Source organism: Alosa pseudoharengus, unplaced genomic scaffold, assembly GCF_046254945.1.
Source record: "Alosa pseudoharengus isolate Yale_2024_CS ecotype anadromous, Long Island Sound unplaced genomic scaffold, YU_APseudo_1.1 YU_APseudo_1.1_scf_9, whole genome shotgun sequence".
Classification (NCBI taxonomy): Eukaryota; Metazoa; Chordata; class Actinopteri; order Clupeiformes; family Clupeidae; genus Alosa; species Alosa pseudoharengus.
This window is the reverse complement of record NW_027468881.1, coordinates 39,392,588-39,412,756: the sequence shown is the minus strand read 5'-3', so window position 1 is coordinate 39,412,756 and position 20,169 is coordinate 39,392,588. Positions and strand designations below refer to the sequence as shown.

The 20,169-nt window shown below is 41.9% G+C and overlaps 1 protein-coding gene across 1 annotated transcript in view; it reads right to left on the bottom strand.

Moving 5' to 3' along the window:
* Positions 1 to 19,539, bottom strand: part of rtel1 (regulator of telomere elongation helicase 1) — a 117,825-nt gene extending 98,286 nt beyond the window's left edge. Inside the window, exons 1-13 of the mRNA XM_076277157.1 lie at positions 19,174 to 19,539; positions 18,406 to 18,604; positions 18,183 to 18,276; positions 10,836 to 10,917; positions 9,792 to 9,852; positions 8,907 to 8,982; positions 8,401 to 8,485; positions 5,905 to 5,970; positions 3,106 to 3,247; positions 2,254 to 2,292; positions 1,249 to 1,327; positions 865 to 962; positions 432 to 487 (exon numbers count right to left, since the gene is read on the bottom strand). Coding sequence (XP_076133272.1) covers positions 432 to 487; positions 865 to 962; positions 1,249 to 1,327; positions 2,254 to 2,292; positions 3,106 to 3,247; positions 5,905 to 5,970; positions 8,401 to 8,485; positions 8,907 to 8,982; positions 9,792 to 9,852; positions 10,836 to 10,917; positions 18,183 to 18,276; positions 18,406 to 18,604; positions 19,174 to 19,275 — 1,179 coding nt within the window. The 5' untranslated portion in view covers positions 19,276 to 19,539. The remainder of the gene's footprint in view (positions 1 to 431; positions 488 to 864; positions 963 to 1,248; positions 1,328 to 2,253; positions 2,293 to 3,105; positions 3,248 to 5,904; positions 5,971 to 8,400; positions 8,486 to 8,906; positions 8,983 to 9,791; positions 9,853 to 10,835; positions 10,918 to 18,182; positions 18,277 to 18,405; positions 18,605 to 19,173) is intronic.
* Positions 19,540 to 20,169: the final 630 nt, after the last annotated feature.

Sequence of the window (20,169 nt, the reverse complement as noted above, 5' to 3'; positions counted from 1 at the left end):
TTTTTAACGGTCAATTTAACGGTCTTGATTTTATTAGGAAGACATGAATTCTGGGTGGATTTGGGCGTGTCTCAGACACGTGTGAGCGGTTATCGGAGTGGAATTGGAGCGGAACAGAGCGGGCGCTCCGGCCTCTGAATAATAAAGCGCTCCGTGCTCCAACAACATTCCATCCCATCCGCTCCTCGCTTCCTCGCGCTCCGCTCACTAGCTCTGACACACACACATACACGTGCACACTACAGATCAGTGAGGAATCCATCAGTCCAACACACACACACACACACACACACATACACACACACACAATACATTATATGCACACCATATAAAGTCTTGATTTGGTTCTATTGTTTTTCTCACGAACCAGATGACTAAGAGACCAGTCATGGGTAGGTAAGGTGAGTGACATGAGTAAAATGGGGACTCACCTGGATGATGTCACCTAGCTTCTGCAACCCACTTGTGTTGAGGAAAATTCCAGGTTCTGTTAAACACACACACACACATATTAGAGAACACATAAAGGTGAAACTAGAACGTCATACAAGGCATCACATTTACAACTCATCTCCCCCATATTAATATTTTAATAGCTGGCATGTCTGTACTGCTGCATTAAGAATTTTAATAGCTGGCATTTCTGTACTGCTACATTAAGAATTGTAATAGCTGGCATGTCAGTAGTGCTGTGTTAGGTATGTGAATAGCTGGCATGTCAGTACTGCTGTGTTAAGTATGTGAATAGCTGGCATGTCAGTACTGCTGCACTAGGTATGTGATAGCTGGCATGTCAGTACTGCTGTGAATAGGCTGTGCTTAAGGGGTTTAGTGTGTGTGGGCGGGGCTTATAGAGAGACTGACGACTGGAGAGGTATCCCGTGATCTGGTCAATGGTCTCCGCCACAGACGTCTTGGTGTCAAAGGTCACCTGGGCCTTCTGGAAGAGCTCATAGATAAAGCTGTGGAGGGATATACATGCGCGCACACAGGCACACACACACGCACACAGGCACACAGGCACACAGGCACACACACACACACACACACACACACAGGCACACAGGCACACACGCACAAGAGCACACACGCACGTACACAGGCACACGAGAATATGAACATCTACTATAATCAGCTTCACTACAGAGAAAGTTATTGCCAACCTTAAACAACAGATATTAAAAACATTAGCTTCAAAATACTACAGGCATGAAATGAGTGTGTGCTTGAGTCTCTATTTTTACTCACCTTCCAGGTTTAGTAATACCCTGACCGTTTGGTGGAATCTCAAAAGTGTTGATGTTCATCTCTAGGTCCATTATAATCTCTGAAGAACAACAAAGATAAAAATGACACACAAATGGGCAAGTAGGTAGACAAAGCAAAGAGCAGGATACACACACACACACACACACACCAGGGTACACACACCCACAACACACACCTACAACACACACCTACAACACACACCAGGATACACACACACCAGGATACACACACACCAGGATACACACACCAGGGTAGACACACCCACAACACACACCCACAACACACACCTACAACACACACCAACAACACACACCAGGATACACACACCAGGGTACACACACCAGGGTACACACATCCACAACACACACACCAGGATGCACACATCCACAACACACACACCAGGATGCACACATCCACAACACACACCAGGGTACACACATCCACAACACACACACCAGGATGCACACATCCACAACACACACACCAGGATGCACACATCCACAACACACACCAGGGTACACACACCCACAACACACACCAGGATACACACACCCACAACACACACCAGGATACACACACCCACAACACACACCAGGGTACACACATCCACAACACACACACCAGGATGCACACATCCACAACACACACACCAGGATGCACACATCCACAACACACACACCAGGATGCACACATCCACAACACACACCAGGGTACACACATCCACAACACACACACCAGGATGCACACATCCACAACACACACACCAGGATGCACACATCCACAACACACACCAGGGTACACACACCCACAACACACACCAGGATACACACACCCACAACACACACCAGGATACACACACCCACAACACACACCAGGGTACACACACCCACAAAAAGCTGGCACAGAATCTACTTATCAATATGAGAGAGAGAGAGATAACTCACACTTAACACTTATCATATGAGAGAGAGAGAGCTAACTCACGCTTTATTTTGGCTACACTTGTTATGTCGAGCTTCAGGGCTGCAGAAATGGGGAAAATATCAACAGACATTAGAAGACTTTAAAATAGTCACAAGATGCGCACACAGTTCATATGAGAACACATACAAAGTCACCTAACAACATGTGAAAAAAACATATAAGAGAAAGTGAGAGATTGTGTCTGTGTGTCTGTGTCTGTGTGTGTGTGTGTGTGTGTGTGTGTGTGCGTATGAGTTAAGTGTGTGTGTATGAGAGAGAGAGAGAGAGGAAAAGTGAGAGATTGTTAGAGTGTTAGTGTGTGTGTGTGTGAGAGTGTGTTTGTATGTGTGTCTTAGTGTGTGTGTGTTAGTGTGTGTGTGTGTGTGTGTGTGTGTGTGTGTGCATGTTTCTGTGTGTGTGTGTGTGTGTGTGTGCATGTTTCTGTGTGTGTGTGTGTGTGTGTGTGTGTGCATGTTTCTGTGTGTGTGTGTGTGTGTGTGTGTGTGTGTGTGTGTGTGCATGTTTCTGTGTGTGTGTTTGTATGTGTGTGTATGTGTGTTAGTGTGTGTGTCTTAGTGTGTGTGTGTGTGTGTGTGTGTGTGTGTGTGTGTGTGTGTGTTAGTGTGTGTGTGTGTGTGCTTGTGTGTGTGTGTGTGTGTGTTAGTGTGTGTGTATGTGTGTGTGTGTGTGCATGTTTCTGTGTGTGTGTGTGTGTGTGTGTGTGTTAGAGTGTTAGTGTGTGTGTGATTGTGTGTATGTGAGTGAGTGAGTTTGTATGTGTGTGTATGCGTGTTAGTGTGTGCGTGTTAGTGTGTGTGTGTGTGTGTGTTAGTGTGTGTGTATGTGTGTGTGCTACAACAGGTGGCTGCTCACCAGAGCTGGAGGTCTCACTGAGGTCCTCCTCCTTCCCAGCATCCCCCACCTGCTCGTGCAGTAGCTTGTCCACGGCCTGCAGAGCTGAGGTCAGGTCATACGGGGTCAGATCGAACGATGTCGACTCCTCACACATCTTTTCCTGTAGTAGGGTCACACACACACACACACACGCACGCACACGCACATACACACATACACACACACACACACAGTTTGAGAAGAGCAGGTGATTTGGACGCCCATGCAGTACATTTCCCAGCACAACGGGTCTCCCTTAGACCTGCTGCTGGCCTACAGCGCCCCACTGTGGCCAATGCTGAACATGCATGTGTGCAAACTAACTTAGAGAGGTTCTGCCCTGAGGCAAGGATGACCTGTATGAGTCCAGTCCAGTCACTTTTATAGCGCATTAATGCAGCCCAAAGCGCTCCACACACAACACATGGACACACAGGACAAAAGATGCCGGACAGAGCGGCGTAGTCACCAGCGTACCCGAGACACCAAGACAGGCAACAAACAAAATTTACAAATAATAAAAAGTAAAAAAGAAATTTGAAAAGAAAATGTCATGTTAAATTAGTCCAATTGGTTGCATCTAACCAGCTGAAAAATGTCCAAGGGCAATAATGCCTTAAAAACTAACCAACTAGGAGGATTTACTGGCAGTGTGAAAAGCAAAGCACTACACTAATAACGTACAAGACCAACATCTCTCCATAATGACTAAATTAGCACTACACAACTAATGTACAAGACCAACATCTCATGACTAAATTAGCACTACACAACTAACGTACAAGACCAACATCTCTCCATAATGACTAAATTAGCACTACACTACTACCGTACAAGACCAACATCTCAACATAATGACTAAATTAGCCCTACACTACTAACGTACAAGACCAACATCTCTCAATAATGACTAAATTAGTATTATTCTAATAATAATTATAAATTAGCATTATTTAGTGGTCAGTCAAGCTAAGCGTAGTGACAGCTTGATCTAATGTGCTGAGGTTAAAGGTTACCACGCTAAGTTAAGCGTAGTGACAGCTAGATATAATGTGCTGAGGTTCAAGGTTAAAGGTGACAGCTAGATCTAATGTGCTGAGGTTAAAGGTTACCGCGCTAAGCTAAGTGTAGTGACAGCTAGATCCAATGTGCTGAGGTTAAAGGTTACCACACTAAGCTAAGTGTAGTGACAGCTAGATCTAATGTGCTGAGGTTAAAGGTTACAATGCTGAGCTAAGTGTAGTGACAGCTAGATCTAATGTGCTGAGGTTAAAGCCTGTGTTGCAGCTTAACCACCACTGTTGATTAATGGGTACATAAAGCACTCAATATATGTATATCATTTTAAAAAATGTCTCCAAATGGTGTTAAATGCCAGTTTTTGTTGTTTTTAGCATTAGCGGGTTTTTTTTAACGCAATTCGGTGATGACGTCACTTTGGGGACTGCATGATCTGCGCTTCATTCATTTCAATGCATTTCAATGGACATCGCGGTTACACTTTCAACATAAAGTTTGTATATTTACACTTCGAATTTCGTCACAGCATTTATATCACAGCTACCCTATGATCTACCAATGGTAATAACGGTGCCTGATATCAATTTAGTCATTTTTTCTCAATTTTGGGAGGTCTTGTTTTGGAGGGTATGTTTTACATTCATTCCTATGGGAAACGGTCGCGGTTACACTTTCAACATAAAGTTTGTATATTTACACTTCGAATTTCGTTACAGCATTTATATGACAACGACCCTATGGTCTAACAAAGATAACAATGTCTTCCGATTTTAGTTTAATGCAATTTTCTGAATTTGAGAGGCCTCGTTATGAGGCTACATAATGCACCTATTCAGTTCAATGCATTATGCTTATAACATTACGACACTTTTTTTGTTACTGTCAGTGAACAACATGTTCTTTATATCTAGTGATAGTGATCATGTCGTTAGTTCAGATAAGTAGGCTACCGGGCAAACTTAGTCAGAAGATCAGAATATAAAGCATCATGATAGCTAGCTATGGGCTAACTTTCCAGTCCCACCTGTGAGCCACCCCTGTTGTTGCAAACTTAGCTTTTAGCCGCTGCCGATTAGGCTGGTCGTGTCTTCAGCATGAATATTTTCGATAACTACTGCTCGTGATTGATTGCCATTGACATCGTCAGGGTACGGCTTACCAAAGAGGGAGATAATATGGGCAAGTCGCAGTTTTGCAGGTGCTTGTGTGGGCTGTGCCGTCCCGATGGAAACTGTGGTGGAGAGCTGCAGTAACTAGGGAAGCGAGTGCATTTTGGCCGCTGGTCGAGGAGCTCCCCCGTGACCAGCATATGATGATCTATCTAGCTATCTATCTACCTGTCTATATACAAATCTAGGCTATCTATAGCCTATCTATTTATCTATAATCTGCGCTATCTACTGCTGAACAATCCCTTACTCGTCTCTCTTTACTCCTCTCTCGTTACTCTCAAGGGTCTCAAGGTGGGCTTTGGTCTGTAGCCTCCCCAAGGTGACGTAATGCAATGCATTGTGGGGGAAAGGAGAATCACTTCAAACGCTGTGAAATAGTACCTGCTTTTTCGTATTATATTCCGTTTTGTGATACCCAACAACATCAAATACAATGGATAACAGTTTAAATGTTTATTACCAACAAGCAAATTGTGCAAATTCGTTGGAAAATGAACCCTGCAACACGGCCTTTAAAGGTTACCGCACTAAGCTAAGTGTAGTGACAGCTAGATCTAATGTGCTGAGGTTAAAGGTTAAAGGTTACCACGTTATGCGCCTCATCAAAGATGACCACGGCCCCCTGCAGCTCAATGTTGTGGGCCCTGCGACTCTGACAGGAGGAAGAGAGAAAGAGAATTAGAGGAAGAATGACATGATATTCTGACAATAGACAAACAAGCATCGCTGCGCCTGTAGAACATCTATAGAAGTCACCTGAGTTAGTGTCTGAGGTAAGTGTACTAACTACATCCACCCTACCCAGTACTACAGTAAATAAATACCCAGTACTACTAGGGGTAGGCGATATATATCGTCTGCGATAATATCGTGATTGTTGTTTTAACGATGTGCAAATTTACATTTTCGAGTATTTAAATTACTTATGGGGAAAAAACACTCGAAATCACGCATTGAAACCCCATACATTAACTAAATCGAGGAGGTGTATGCAAGAGAAGCCCCGTTGCAGCAGAGCAAGTGTCACATGACCGCTAGTGGGTCCACGTTGTCACACGCAGGCCTAATGTTTATTTTGTGTAGCGAGATCAAGATGAGCCTACTTGGGATTTTGTGCAGCTACTTCTGTTCACGTAGCATTGATGGGACAGTCACATTTTTCCTACATGGTATTATATTCTCATGTAGCCTAACCCTTTTGTAAATGGACTGAAGTTCGCTCTAAATATCTACGTGTATTGATTATGCTAACCGTTAGCATCTCTATGGGATTTCTCATATACATTAGCCATAAGCTAACGCATTAGTTTCTATTCTGTAACTTGAAATGCTAGCCTACATGATTTCTCTTAAACAAAACATTGAAGGAAATAACGGAGACGTACTCTGTTGGTCTGCTTAGTTTTACAGTGAATCCTACGTAAAGGTTTTCTAAAGGAGCTTCAGACTTTCTCTTGGGAAACTGTTAGGCCTAGTCATCTTCTCTAATGTAGCTGGCTAGACCATGTCATTGCCACACACACAAGTGGGGGCAAAATTGGAAATGTGTCAGAGTGAATGCATTGTTAATTTGGTTAAAAAGTCACAGGTTAATGGTTATTATTGTATTGATGTTATTCATAAATAATGAGCTGTAAAGTAACTCAGACTTTTACCATTTTTTTTAAAGGATATCGACTAATTTTCGTTATCGTGAAAATCACAAAAAATATTGAGATATTATTTTTTGTCCATATCGCCCACCCCTAAGTACTACAATAAATAAATACCCAGTACTACAGTCAATAAATACCCAGTACTACAATACATACATACATATGTAGCAGGGTTAATTATGCTTCCCTGAATTCCCCCACCGTTTCTACAAGTTCTATTGTAGTTTCCCACGCCTCTGAGGTACAGTAGGTTGTAGGGGGGTGTGGCTTGGGTGTGGCAGGGGTCGGTTCCCACGCTGAAGACCCCTTAAGTGTTCATGTAGCCCCCTCCTCTGCCTCTTTTGCTACTGTCCTGAGGCAGAGGTATGTGGAGTCTTGCAGACAATACATCATATCTTTTATTTATGCTTTAATGGTTACTTGTATGGTGCATTTTTCACATAGAACTGTTTTCTGGTGTTGCACACCTTATATACGAGTTATGTTTGTTTAATCACTGTTTTTATGTTAGCTCGTTACACAATGCACATTACTGTAGTACTACATGCTACAGTCTGCTAATGTGGCTGCAGGTGTAGCGACGTTAACTAGTTAGCTAGACCTTCATACTGGTGAATTGACTGAATGCATTTAAATGTGGTTTACCTGTTTGATTGGCAGGAGCTGTGATGCGACTGGCTCGCTCCCTGTCTGATGTGTTTGTTTTGTCCTATATTTCAGGTATGCCATGTTTGTTTTATGTACTTCTGTTATTGTCTATTCACATGTACTTTTGTGGCGACGCTGTTAACTGCGTGTCTCGTAGTCTTGCCGCGCGCTCTCTTTTGCTACTGTCCTGAGGCAGAGGAGCTGTGATGCGACTGGCTCGCTCCCTGTCTGATGTGTTTGTTTTGTCCTATATTTCAGTAAAAGAGTCAAAGACCAGGTCGGTTGTGGCGTCTCTCATTCTACACAACACAACGCAGAGAACGTGGTAGAGGGAAAACTACTGTTACACACAGCAGGCCACCACTGTTACACATGTCTACTGTTACACATGTCTACTATTACACATGTCTACTGTTACACATACATACCCAGTACAACAACAAATATATACACAGCACTACAATAAATAAATGTGTTAAATAGATAATGTCTTAGTGACCTTGTTGTTTCTATGAACATGAATTGTTGTTTATAGGCAACATCAACTTAGTCGAGGCCCCTGGATATCTTCTTACTTAAACGTTTAAACTAGCTGATTAGCCTAATTAGCTCGCTTGCCACCACTGGCTAGACACTGCAGTCAAACGGTTAGCGGTTTGGCCGTCACGCCCCCGAGGAGAAATTTCACTGGCCTAAATTCGCGAGGTGTTTCGCTGTGTGGAAACCCACCGTTAGGGTCCAGTAGTTATACCTCATGAAGATGATGGTCATTATCTCACCTTAGGGTCCAGGAGGTAGTTGTACGGCATGAAGATGATCTCAGCCTGCTGCTTTAAAGACCGGGACAAGTAGTATGGGCATACCCTACAAAACAGCACACACACGCAGACACAGACACTATAGAGCTACAAATATGGTTCACATTCCACCAACAAAACTCCAAAGAGCACACAGTAGCCGTACAGAACTGAGCTTTACCAAATGCTACCGATCAGGGCTGAGTTCACTTTCTGTGTTCACAGCACTGGTGCTACAGAGGTTGCTAGTTTTGTAGCACAATCCACACAATCTGTAGCATCATCTGTAAGCTGCACTCTAGATAACATTAGAACCCCCGTCTGTAGGCTGCACTCTAGATAACATTAGAACCCTCATAACATTAGAACCCCCGTCTGTAGGCTGCACTCTAGATAACATTAGAACCCTCATAACATTAGAACCCCCGTCTGTAGAATGCACTGACCTCTGGTCAGGGACACAGACAGCTGCTTAAGAATGTACTGACCTCTGCTTATTGCCGGCTTTCACTAGATCCTCCACATCCAATATGGAGTTGATGATCTCTTTATCGGTGCTCTTTTCTGAGGGGAGAACAGATCCAAATTACTACAGCACTACACTACACTACACTACACTACACTACTACAGCACTACACTACAGCACTACACTACTACACTACTACAGCACTACACTACTACATTACTACAGCACTACACTACTACATTACTACACTACTACAGCACTACACTACTACAGCACTACACTTCAGTACTACACTACTACAGCACTACTACAGCACTACACTACAGTACTACACTACACTACTACATCACTACACTACTACAGCACTACACTACTACATTACTACAGTACTACACTACTACTGCACTACACTACTACAGCACTACTACAGCACTACACTACTAAACTACAGCACTACACTACTACAGCACTACACTACTACACTACTACGGCACTACACTACACTACTACAGCACTACTACAGCACTACACTACTAAACTACAGCACTACACTACTACAGCACTACACTACTACACTACTAAAGTACTACACTACTACGGCACTACACTACTACAGCACTACTACAGCACTACACTACTAAACTACAGCACTACACTACTACAGCACTACACTACTACACTACTAAAGTACTACACTACTACGGCACTACACTACACTACTACAGCACTACTACAGCACTACACTACTACAGCACTACTACAGCACTACACTACTACAGCACTACAGTAGGGACACACAGAGGCATGACACCCAAATCACTTCAGAAGGCAGCACTACGTTGTAGACATCAACAGTGCTTCAAGCAGTGGCGTTCCAAGTGAGTGGAGGTAGGTTAAAGATCGTACCTTCGACATTGTTGTAGAAAAGACACGAGCGTGTTGACACCTTGGCCCTGCACATGTGAACCTGCAGAGAAACCAGGAGGTCTGTGTTACTGACTCAAAGCTAATTATTCCCAGATAGCACACAGGTAACACAGAAAGCAACCAGGAGTGTGTGCGTCACCTCACTGTGTGTTCGCCCTGTTCATTAATTCACGGATGGGATAACTGCAGAGACCAAATTCCTTGTATACGCAAGTATACCTGGCCTATAAACCTGATTTACATTTACAAAGATACTGTTCTAGCCATGAGTTTAGTGGTCAGTAGGGGAGCAATCATGAATGTACGTACAGACAGAATCAGGCAGGCACGTTATTGACCCTAAAGCAAAAGGAGCTAGTAACAGCATATCGGTAAGTACCTAGTAACAGCATATTGGTAAGCAGTGGTAAGTAGCTAGTAACAGCATATCGGTAATTACCTAGTAACAGCATATTGGTAAGCAGTGGTAAGTAGCTAGTAACAGCATATCCGTAAATAGCTAGTAACAGCATATTGGTGGGGAGCGAGTAACAACATATCGGTAAGTAGCTAGTAACAGCATATTGTAAGTAGCTAGAAACAGCATATCGGTAAGTAGCGAGTAACAGCATATCGGTAAGTAGTTAGTAACAACATATCGATAAGTAGCTAGTAACAGCATATCGGTAAACAGTGGTAAGTAGCTAGTAACGGCATATCGGTAAGTAGCTAGTAACAGCATATTGGTAAGTAGCTAGTAACAGCATATCGGTAAACAGTGGTAAGTAGCTAGTAACAGCATATCGGTAAATAGCTAGTAACAGCATATCGGTAAACAGTGGTAAGTAGCTAGTAACGGCATATCGGTAAGTAGCTAGTGGCGGCATATCGGTAAGGTTCTCCTGCAGATGCTCCTGCGGAGACAGTCAGACCAATACGGCCTTGATGTGTTCAGCACAAAGTGGAGGTCAGCCAGTGATACAGTGTTGTTGCCATGGGGATAATCATGTGGTTGTCACGGAGATGATGCTGAGGCTGACTCACCTTCACGTGATTGCTCTCCTGTTTCATCACTTCCTGATTAATACAAAGTTGTTCACGCGAGCCAAGAACACACACTTTTGGCCTGAGGAGAAAAAAGGATGCTTTATACACACACACACACACACACACCTTCACAGCTTTTGACAATGGAAATACCTGAAACATGATGGGGACACATGCAACACACGGGTTAGTTATGAAATTGTAATGTTTACAGAATAAACAAATGTGTGCACACTAGGGATGTCACGATTACAGATTTTGGTGGTACGATAACTGTCTGAAGAATAATCACGATTTCACGATTATTACGATTATTTTGCGTGAATATTTTTCACAATAGTACTAATGTATAAAATCACACAAACACATTATTTAGAGGTTTTGATCTCTAAACGTTATTTATTGTTGTTTTTTAAACACAGTAAGACACTGCATAGTAATAATAAAATAAATCACTCTGCTTTGTAAACTACATCCGCATTTCCCTTTTGGAAAAGGCTGTAGTCTCTCTCCTGATAATTATGACCGCCGCTAGCGAAGCGGTCATATAGGGATTGTCAAAGTTTTTTTTTCTTTTTTTTTCCCTCCGTCATCTACTTCCTGAATTTTTGGTCAACGATACCCGGGACACCGAACCACCGGGGCACATGAAATTTGGTGGGTATGTAGCCCCACTAGACTTTTTACAGAAAAATTTTGTTTGGTCCCCGGGGGCCACTCCCCCTCCGCACTGGGCCCTAACTACCTGAACCGTGGCACCGAGGATGAAGAAATTTTTATGGTATGTTGGTCTCAAGGGCCCACATCAACCTAGCCCATAATCACTCATTTGTGATTTGCAGCCCCCCGGTAAAAAATGAAAATGCAATATCATTCTGCTTTAATCGCCCCTCTCTTCAGTAAAGACGTTCAGAACTGCACCAAATTTTATGTGTATGATTAACCTGACATTCTCTGGGGGTATGCCAAGTTTCGTAGAATTTCATCCATGGGGGGGTCTAAAAAATTAAGTTATGTGTACATTTAGTGACTGTACACTCTTTGGCCTGTAGATGGTGGTGCACACATATACACATGCACACACACATAGGCACCCACATACTATCGGTATTAGAACGGCCGATACATAATTACAAATTCAGTAGGATTAAAAGAAAGCCAAAATAAATATTCATCATCATCATCATGGCTGCATTTCCAGTATTGGCGATAAGTAGTCGTTTGTCCACTAGATGGCGCATCGTTGCAGTGAGACGTAATTTTGTTGGAAGTTAATCTAAAGTGGGTTGGAAAGACACTATGCTTCCTACAAGGACAAGACTCTAGGCTACAGTAGTTTACCGCAGAGAACGTCTAAGGGTAGGATGATTTCTGCATGACATGTAATTCCCATTTCCTCTTGAAGCCGAAATAAATCTGAGAATGTTTATCGGACATGCTTGTTTTTTACTGCAGGTAGGCTACGTTAATCCTATCAATAGCAGAACATAGGTAAAATAATGTTACCGTTAGCATGGTTGAGTGATGGAGGTCAATTTGATTATTGATGTATTTGTAGAAAACCATAAATGCGTTTATAGGCTACCAAGCAAATCGATAACAGCACTAATTGTATCTTTCGACTGTCATCTCATTTGCTTATGACCATAACCTAGGCTACTAACAGGAGCTAAGTGAGTTAGCCACAACACATTCGCTACGTGATGGTTTTTTAATGGAAAATATATAGGCTACCTGAAAGATAACCTGTCTATGATGCACCCTAAACACCGGGCTGGGACATTTCTGCTCAAGGTTTCAAAAAGCATCTGAGTCAACGTTAATTCCCAAACACCCATATAGGCTACTTCAATCCTATTTTCAAAGGTGATTCAAGTAAGGAAGAGCATGGCTCAAAGTAAAGTAACTGAAACTACATAAATTCGTCAAAGTGAATAATTTGTGTCAACTCGCCGCAATGTAGATTTATTAACGCACCCGTGATGATCTACATCTCCATTTAAACCAGATGTTTTAGAGCGCACGTTGAGATGTATTCAGGGCAGGGCTGTACCTACACATATTTGTTGCACGTGCTACAAAAATCATTCTTTGCGATGGATGATTTCGTACCAACGTTACACCGGTCAGATACAGTTTTGCCTATGGCTATTCTGTGAGACTGAGGCGCTTTTTGTTTGTTCGAAGTGCGTGTTTAGGGTGTGAGAGGGGAGTCGATGTGCTTTGATTCCAGCTTGGTAGTTGTAGTCTATGCGATTAAAAAACACGTGTGTGTGAAGTATCCAAACAATGATAACGCTTTCATTATGGCTGCTTTAGCCACAGACCTTGAGCTACTGTACAGTGGGTTGGGTTCCATTTAGAAGTGTCCACTTCATTCGCCCTTTCCTTGATTCACAGCTACGTGAAATGTATTACTACTGATATGCAAAACTATGAACTTTTCGCCAAGAGGTGGCAGCTTGATACTGTAAGGTGTAAGCCATTGGTTCCAACTGAGATTTTATTTGGGTCGCCAGCATAGCCTAGTGACAATTTGTGTTGTGTAATAGGCCTAGCATAGGGCCTACCTTATATAGCAGCCATCACCAAATGGCGGACCGCGGTCCGAGTCCGGACCGTGACGTGATCCTATCAGGACCCAGACCATAATAGCCTAATTTAGATTTTCACGTAAGATTTCAAAGCTGCGCTAAATGTTTCGTTGGTTAGGATAACAGCATTCAGGAGCTTCAGGAACCATCATTTCGCTTGCTGCTACTCAGCCAGTGAAATCTGTGAATTCTGATAAAGTCGAGTCAGTAAGTAGTAGCTACTATGGAGAAGAGACTGATAGCTTGAAACGAGCGAGGAGAGGAGACGGGACGAGAAAATCAGATGGATATCTAAGTTAACGATAAGTAAGTTATTTTCAAATCATCGATTGCTCAAAGAGGAGAAAGCTAGACAGCGAGAACAGAGCTTTATATAACGATACGGGGGCAATACCACGCAAAACTGTCACGTCCGTAACGCCAACTAAATGGATGTGACAGTTTTGCGCGGAATTGCCCTGGACCTCTTCTATATATTCTGAGACAGGCGATTTTAAGCGCCAATTTTAAGCACCTCTACTAGACAAAGCATATATTTTGAGCAAGCATAGGGTAGGCCCATTCAACAGTGAACTGAGACCACAGAATATTTTACGATTTAAGAAGGCAAGATTGATCCACCACAATCTAGTTAAGCCTACATGCATCACTGCCCAACAACGTGATATTCCTGGGTTTCCACGAAGCTGAAGTTGGCCGCACATTCAGAATGCGGTGTAGTTAAGTTTCGATTCCACCTTAAATATTGCAATTTTCTACCGACAGGGGGCAGCGCTGACTGCAAATACGCGATGACACTGGCATTTGCCTAGTAGGCCTAGCAGACGAACATGTAGGCTACTCCTCACAGACAAATAAAAGCCTTTTTTCTGGTGACTCCATTGTCGACCAATCTTTAAGTAAATGATACAACATGCTTTCTGTCAAATAAATCGGTTCATATTGCACTTGTTTTGGGGGGGCTTTTCTGTTTCTTCTTTACATGAGCTATATTTCATATTTTACAATTTATGCACTAGATTTGATACCCTTTGCTCACACATGATTTGCCGTGAGATATTACACCACATCCCGATACTACCGTCTCACAGCGTTCATATGACACCCATCATGCCAAATTTCGTCGTGGAAAATGCCCATTTTTCTTACATTTAAATTACTATATTTCATATTCCACAGTATATGCACTAGATTTGATACCTATGGTCCATACATCATTTGCCGTGAAATATTACACCACATCCCGAAACTACAGTCTATGTGCTTTCATTTGACACCATGCATGGCCAATTTCGTCGTGGAAAATTGGCATATTTCATAGATTTAATTTATATGAGCTATATTTCATATTCCACAATTTATGCACTAGATTTGATACCTATAGCCCATAAATGATTTGCCGTGAAATATTACACCACATCCCGATACTGCAGTCTCTGAGCTTTCATATGACACCCTGCATGCCAAATTTCGTCGTGGAAAATGGCCATATTTTATAGATTTACTTTACATGAGCTATATTTCATATATTACCATTTGTGCACTTGATTTGATGCCTATTGCCCAAACATAATTTGCCATGAAATATTACACCACATCCCGAAACTACAGTCTCTGAGCTTTCATATGACACCTTGCATGCCAAATTCCATCGTGGAAAATGGCCCTTTTTCATAGATTTAATTTACATGAGCTATATTTCATATTCCACAATTTATGCACTAGATTTTATACCTATGGCCCACACATCATTTGCCGTGAAATATTACACCTCATCCCGATACAGTCTTTGAGCTTTCATATGACACCCTTCATGCCAAATTCTATCGTGGAAAATGGCCATTTTTCATGCATGTAATTTATATGAGCTATATTTCATATTTTACAATTTATTCACTAGATTTGATACCTATTGCCCATACATCATTTACCTTGAGAAATTACACCATATCCCGATACTACAGTCTCTCAGCTTTCATTTGCCACCATGCATGGCCAATTCCGTCATGGAAAATCCCCATTTCATTACAATTGAAATACTATGAGCTATATTTCATGTTTTACGATTTATGCAGATTTGATCCCTATTTGGCGTGACATACAGCACATCCAGATACAACAGACTTTACACTACTTAAAAAATCTCACAAATTCTATGTGTGCTCAAGTATAGCATAAATGAGAATTACTCTGCATATAGCCTAGGCTACGCTACTTGTAGGTCTCTTATTTGACACTCCTACTGTCAGTCAAAACTGTTGAAATCTGACAATGATCACGAGGAGCGTGTAATTACATCCATTGTGCAGTTATTCTTTTTTTCTGAAATATAGCTCATGTAACTTAAATGTAAGAAAAATGGCCATTTTCTACAACGAAATTTGGCATGCAGGGTGTCATAGGAACCCTGTGAGACGGTAGTATCGGGATGTGGTGTAATATTTTACGGCAAATGATGTTTGGGCAATAGGCGTCAAATCTAGTGCATAAATTGTGGAATATGAAATATAGCTCATGTAAATTAAATCTATGAAATATGCCCATTTTCCACAACGAAATTGGCCATGCATGGTGTCAAATGAAAGCTCAGAGACTGTAGTATCGGGATGTGGTGTAATATTTTACGGCAAATGATGTGTGGGCAATAGGTATCAAATCTAGTGCATACATTGTAAAATATGAAATATAGGTCATGTAACTTAAATGTAAGGAAAATGGCCATTTTCCACGATGGAATTTGGCATGCAAGGTGCCATATGAAAGCTCAGAGACTGTAGTTTCGGGATGTGGTGTAATATTTCATGGCAAATAATGTATGGGCCATAGGTATCAAATCTAGTGCATAAATTGTGGAATATGAAATATAGCTCATATAAATTAAATCTATGAAATATGACAATTTTCCACGACGAAATTGGCCATGCATGGTGTCAAATGAAAGCACAGAGACTGTAGTTTCGGGATGTGGTGTAATATTTCACGGCAAATGATGTATGGACCATAGGGGGATGTGGTGTAATATTTCACGGCAAATTATTTATGGGCTATAGGTATCAAATCTAGTGCATAAATTGTGGAATATGAAATATAGCTCATGTAAATTAAATCTATGAAATATGCTAATTTTCCACGACGAAATTGGCCATGCATGGTGTCAAATGAAAGCACAGAGTAGTTTCGGGATGTGGTGTAATATTTCACGGCAAATGATGTATGGACCATAGGTATCAAATCTAGTGCATATACTGTGGAATATGAAATATAGTAATTTAAATGTAAGAAAAATGGGCATTTTCCACGACGAAATTTGGCATGCTGGGTGTCATATGAACGCTGTGAGACGGTAGTATCGGGATGTGGTGTAATATCTCACGGCAAATCATGTGTGAGCAATGGGTATCAAATCTAGTGCATAAATTGTAAAATATGAAATATAGCTCATGTAAAGAAGAAACAGAAAAGCCCCCCCAAAACAAGTGCAATATGAACCGATTTATTTGACAGAAAGCATGTATCATTTACTTAAAGATTGGTCGACAATGGAGTCACCAGAAAAAAGGCTTTTATTCGTCTGTGAGGAGTAGCCTACATGTTCGTCTGCTAGGCCTACATGCCAGTGTCATCGCGTATTTGCAGTCAGCGCTGCCCCCTGTCGGTAGAAAATTGCAATATTTAAGGTGGAATCGAAACTTAACTACACCGCATTCTGAATGTGCGGCCAACTTCAGCTTCGTCGGTCGGGTTACGGCAAACGAAAATATTTTTAAGGATGGCCTGATGAACTGCCCTACTTGTGATTGTTTAGAGATTTTAAAGGTTTTATAACAATGTTACAGATTTTTTGGCCCAGAAACAAATCTATTCACCTTTGCAGCGCCAGTAGGCTACTTTGTGTGCGGAATGTGTGCAAACACACATTCCAAACAAGCATACACAAAAGTTTCAAGAGTGGGGGATGGAGTAGAAGATGGAGACAAATTCATTAATATGATTTATTTTCGCGCAATGGATGTGCAGGACTGAGCGGCGGTCATATTTTGTACCGCTACGCGGTACATCTAGTTTAATTCCAAAGGCCAAGGGAACTTTATCAGGATGCATAGTATCCTAGATCCATGAAATAACTGGCTTTTAAAAATAAAAATCTGCCTGCCTCTATGGGAATTTAACATAGGGGTATGTATACTTATGAGCCCCTGTATTTTAAGGAAGAACATTTATTTATTTACAATACATTATGCATTCACAAAGAAAATTGGTGTCATTAAAGGTTGGATATTTCCTATTTCTTTAAATTAAGGCATTAAGATCAATTTCTGAAAGAACTTGTATATGTACAAGTAATGTATATGTACAGGGTATGTAAACTTATGAGCACAACTGTACATGCACACACAAATGCATGCGTGTACGTACGTACGCACACATGCACACACACACATACATGCACACACACATACATACACACACATGCATACACACACATGCATACACACACATACATGCACACACACATACATACACACACATGCATACACACACAAGCATACACACACATGCATGCGCACACACACACACATACATGCACACACACATACATACACACACATGCATACACACACAAGCATACACACACATGCATGCGCACACGCACACACATACATGCACACACACACACACACACACACATGCATGCACACACGCACACACACACAGCTCCCAAGAGCAGAGGGCCTTATCAGTCTCTCACCTGTATGAGGTGTTCCTGAGCTCTCCGATGACCTGAGTGAGCTGGGAGTGTGTACGTGATGCGTATATGATCTTCGGGACGTCAGTGTAGTACACTAGAACAAACCAGATGACATTACAGTGCATGCAAGGCAAGTAATTCAATATGCTTTACGAGGAATGTTATCTGTCTAGAGCTCAAGAGGCTGCGTGTTGTTGTTGTTGTTGTTGTGTTTGTTGCGTACTTGGTGAGTCCCCATCCGTGGCCGAGGTACCCCAAGATGACAGGGGCCTGTCAGAGAAGAGCTCCGCCCCGCCCATCTTCTCTGCGATCTTGCGGGCGGAGATGGTGTCCTTGAAGTACTGTCTCCACGCCAGGGTGGCGCACAGTAGGCACAGCGTCTTGCCCGTACCAGTCGGGCTCTCCAGGACCCCATTCACCTTCTGCAAACACCAGGAGGGCACAGTTACAGGTATTCACTTAGCACACGTACACTTATTCAATTAGCAGATGCTTTTATCCAAAGTGACAACACAAATGTACAAACATGAAGAATAAGACTCAAGCTACAATGCTGAAGAGATCTTACCTCGCAATTAATACTACATCAATCAATAGTATTACCAGTAGGTAAGAGTGCAGACGGTTTAAGTACTAGCATACATGTAGTTAAGGAGAAGGTAGTAGAAGAGGAGGTAGGAGGAGAGTGAAGTACATGTTGTGTGTTGGGTTGTAGGAGGTGGAGTGTTAAGGGTTGACCGAGTAGTTTTGAAAGTGGAAAATAGTTTCAGTGGCACAGTTATTGATAGCGTATTGCTGGTCTTATGAAGCGCATTAATTCAACAAATCGCCGTTGTTCAATAACCATGTTTTCCTATAAAAATGCGTTCTGAAGCCTTACACATAATGCTTGTGAATTTCAAACATGAAACGGTATACAGCAGAGATGACTGAAGGGCTTGCTGACATGCCATGTACATTTTGTATACTCTTCGACAACTTCTACACTTACGTTTTGTAGGCATTCAATGACTTTACTCATGTAGTCCGTCTGACATGGATATGGTGTGAAGGGGAAGTCCACTGTTACCCCTTTAATTTTGAGCGAGGGCATCGTGGTAGAGTTGACAAAAGCTTAGGCTACTGCCCGGGCTGGCTGACTGACCCGTTGCCGTTGCCGTGATGTTTAATATCCGAGTGCTGATGTTAGCTAAATAGGACTTACATTCAGCACATCTCTGCATATTATCGGAATATTGATATGTCTTCCAAAACACCCTGTCTGATTTGATATTACCATTCGTAAAAAGGTTTCATTTATAACTTTGACAATAAACAAACTATCCACGTTAACCTTTGGGAACCACTTCCTGGTACTGTGCTTGGCGCGGGATGTTCAGATTGAAGCGCATGCGCTGTTCGTCTTATAGAACTGCAAGATTTTTCTTAGAATATGGAAACTGTCTGTTTCATTCATACGAGTGCACACTGTTTGGCCGGATAGTTATAATAGCGGCGTTTGCTGTCAAGAGTGACATTGCATGAACTGAATTATATCAACAACTGCACTGCCTCTTTACAGCAACTCGTCATTCTCAATTCGCACATGCGCAATTGAACATCAAACAGCGAGTTTGTATGTCACCAGCAAAGATTCTAGAACAGAGCTCTGTTCTAGAATCTTTGGTCACCAGAGAATAGAGGGCAAATGAAGCTTTGGTGAAGCACTGCATCTTTGACTGAACCACTTTGAACAGTTGATTCGAAAATGGGTTCATTACTCAAAGCTTCAGTAACAGCGACCTCTCCCGGTGAAAAGCCAAGACTGCATCTAAATTATAGATAGATAGATAGATAGATCATAGACTGTATAGAAGTATTTGTAGGCTATGTATTGTATGTGGGGGAGTATTACCCTTTAACAACATTATAATCCCAGTGGGAATTGCATCAAAATCAATAGCATATTCCTTGACAGTTACTGGAATTTGATATGTTCTTTTCTGAG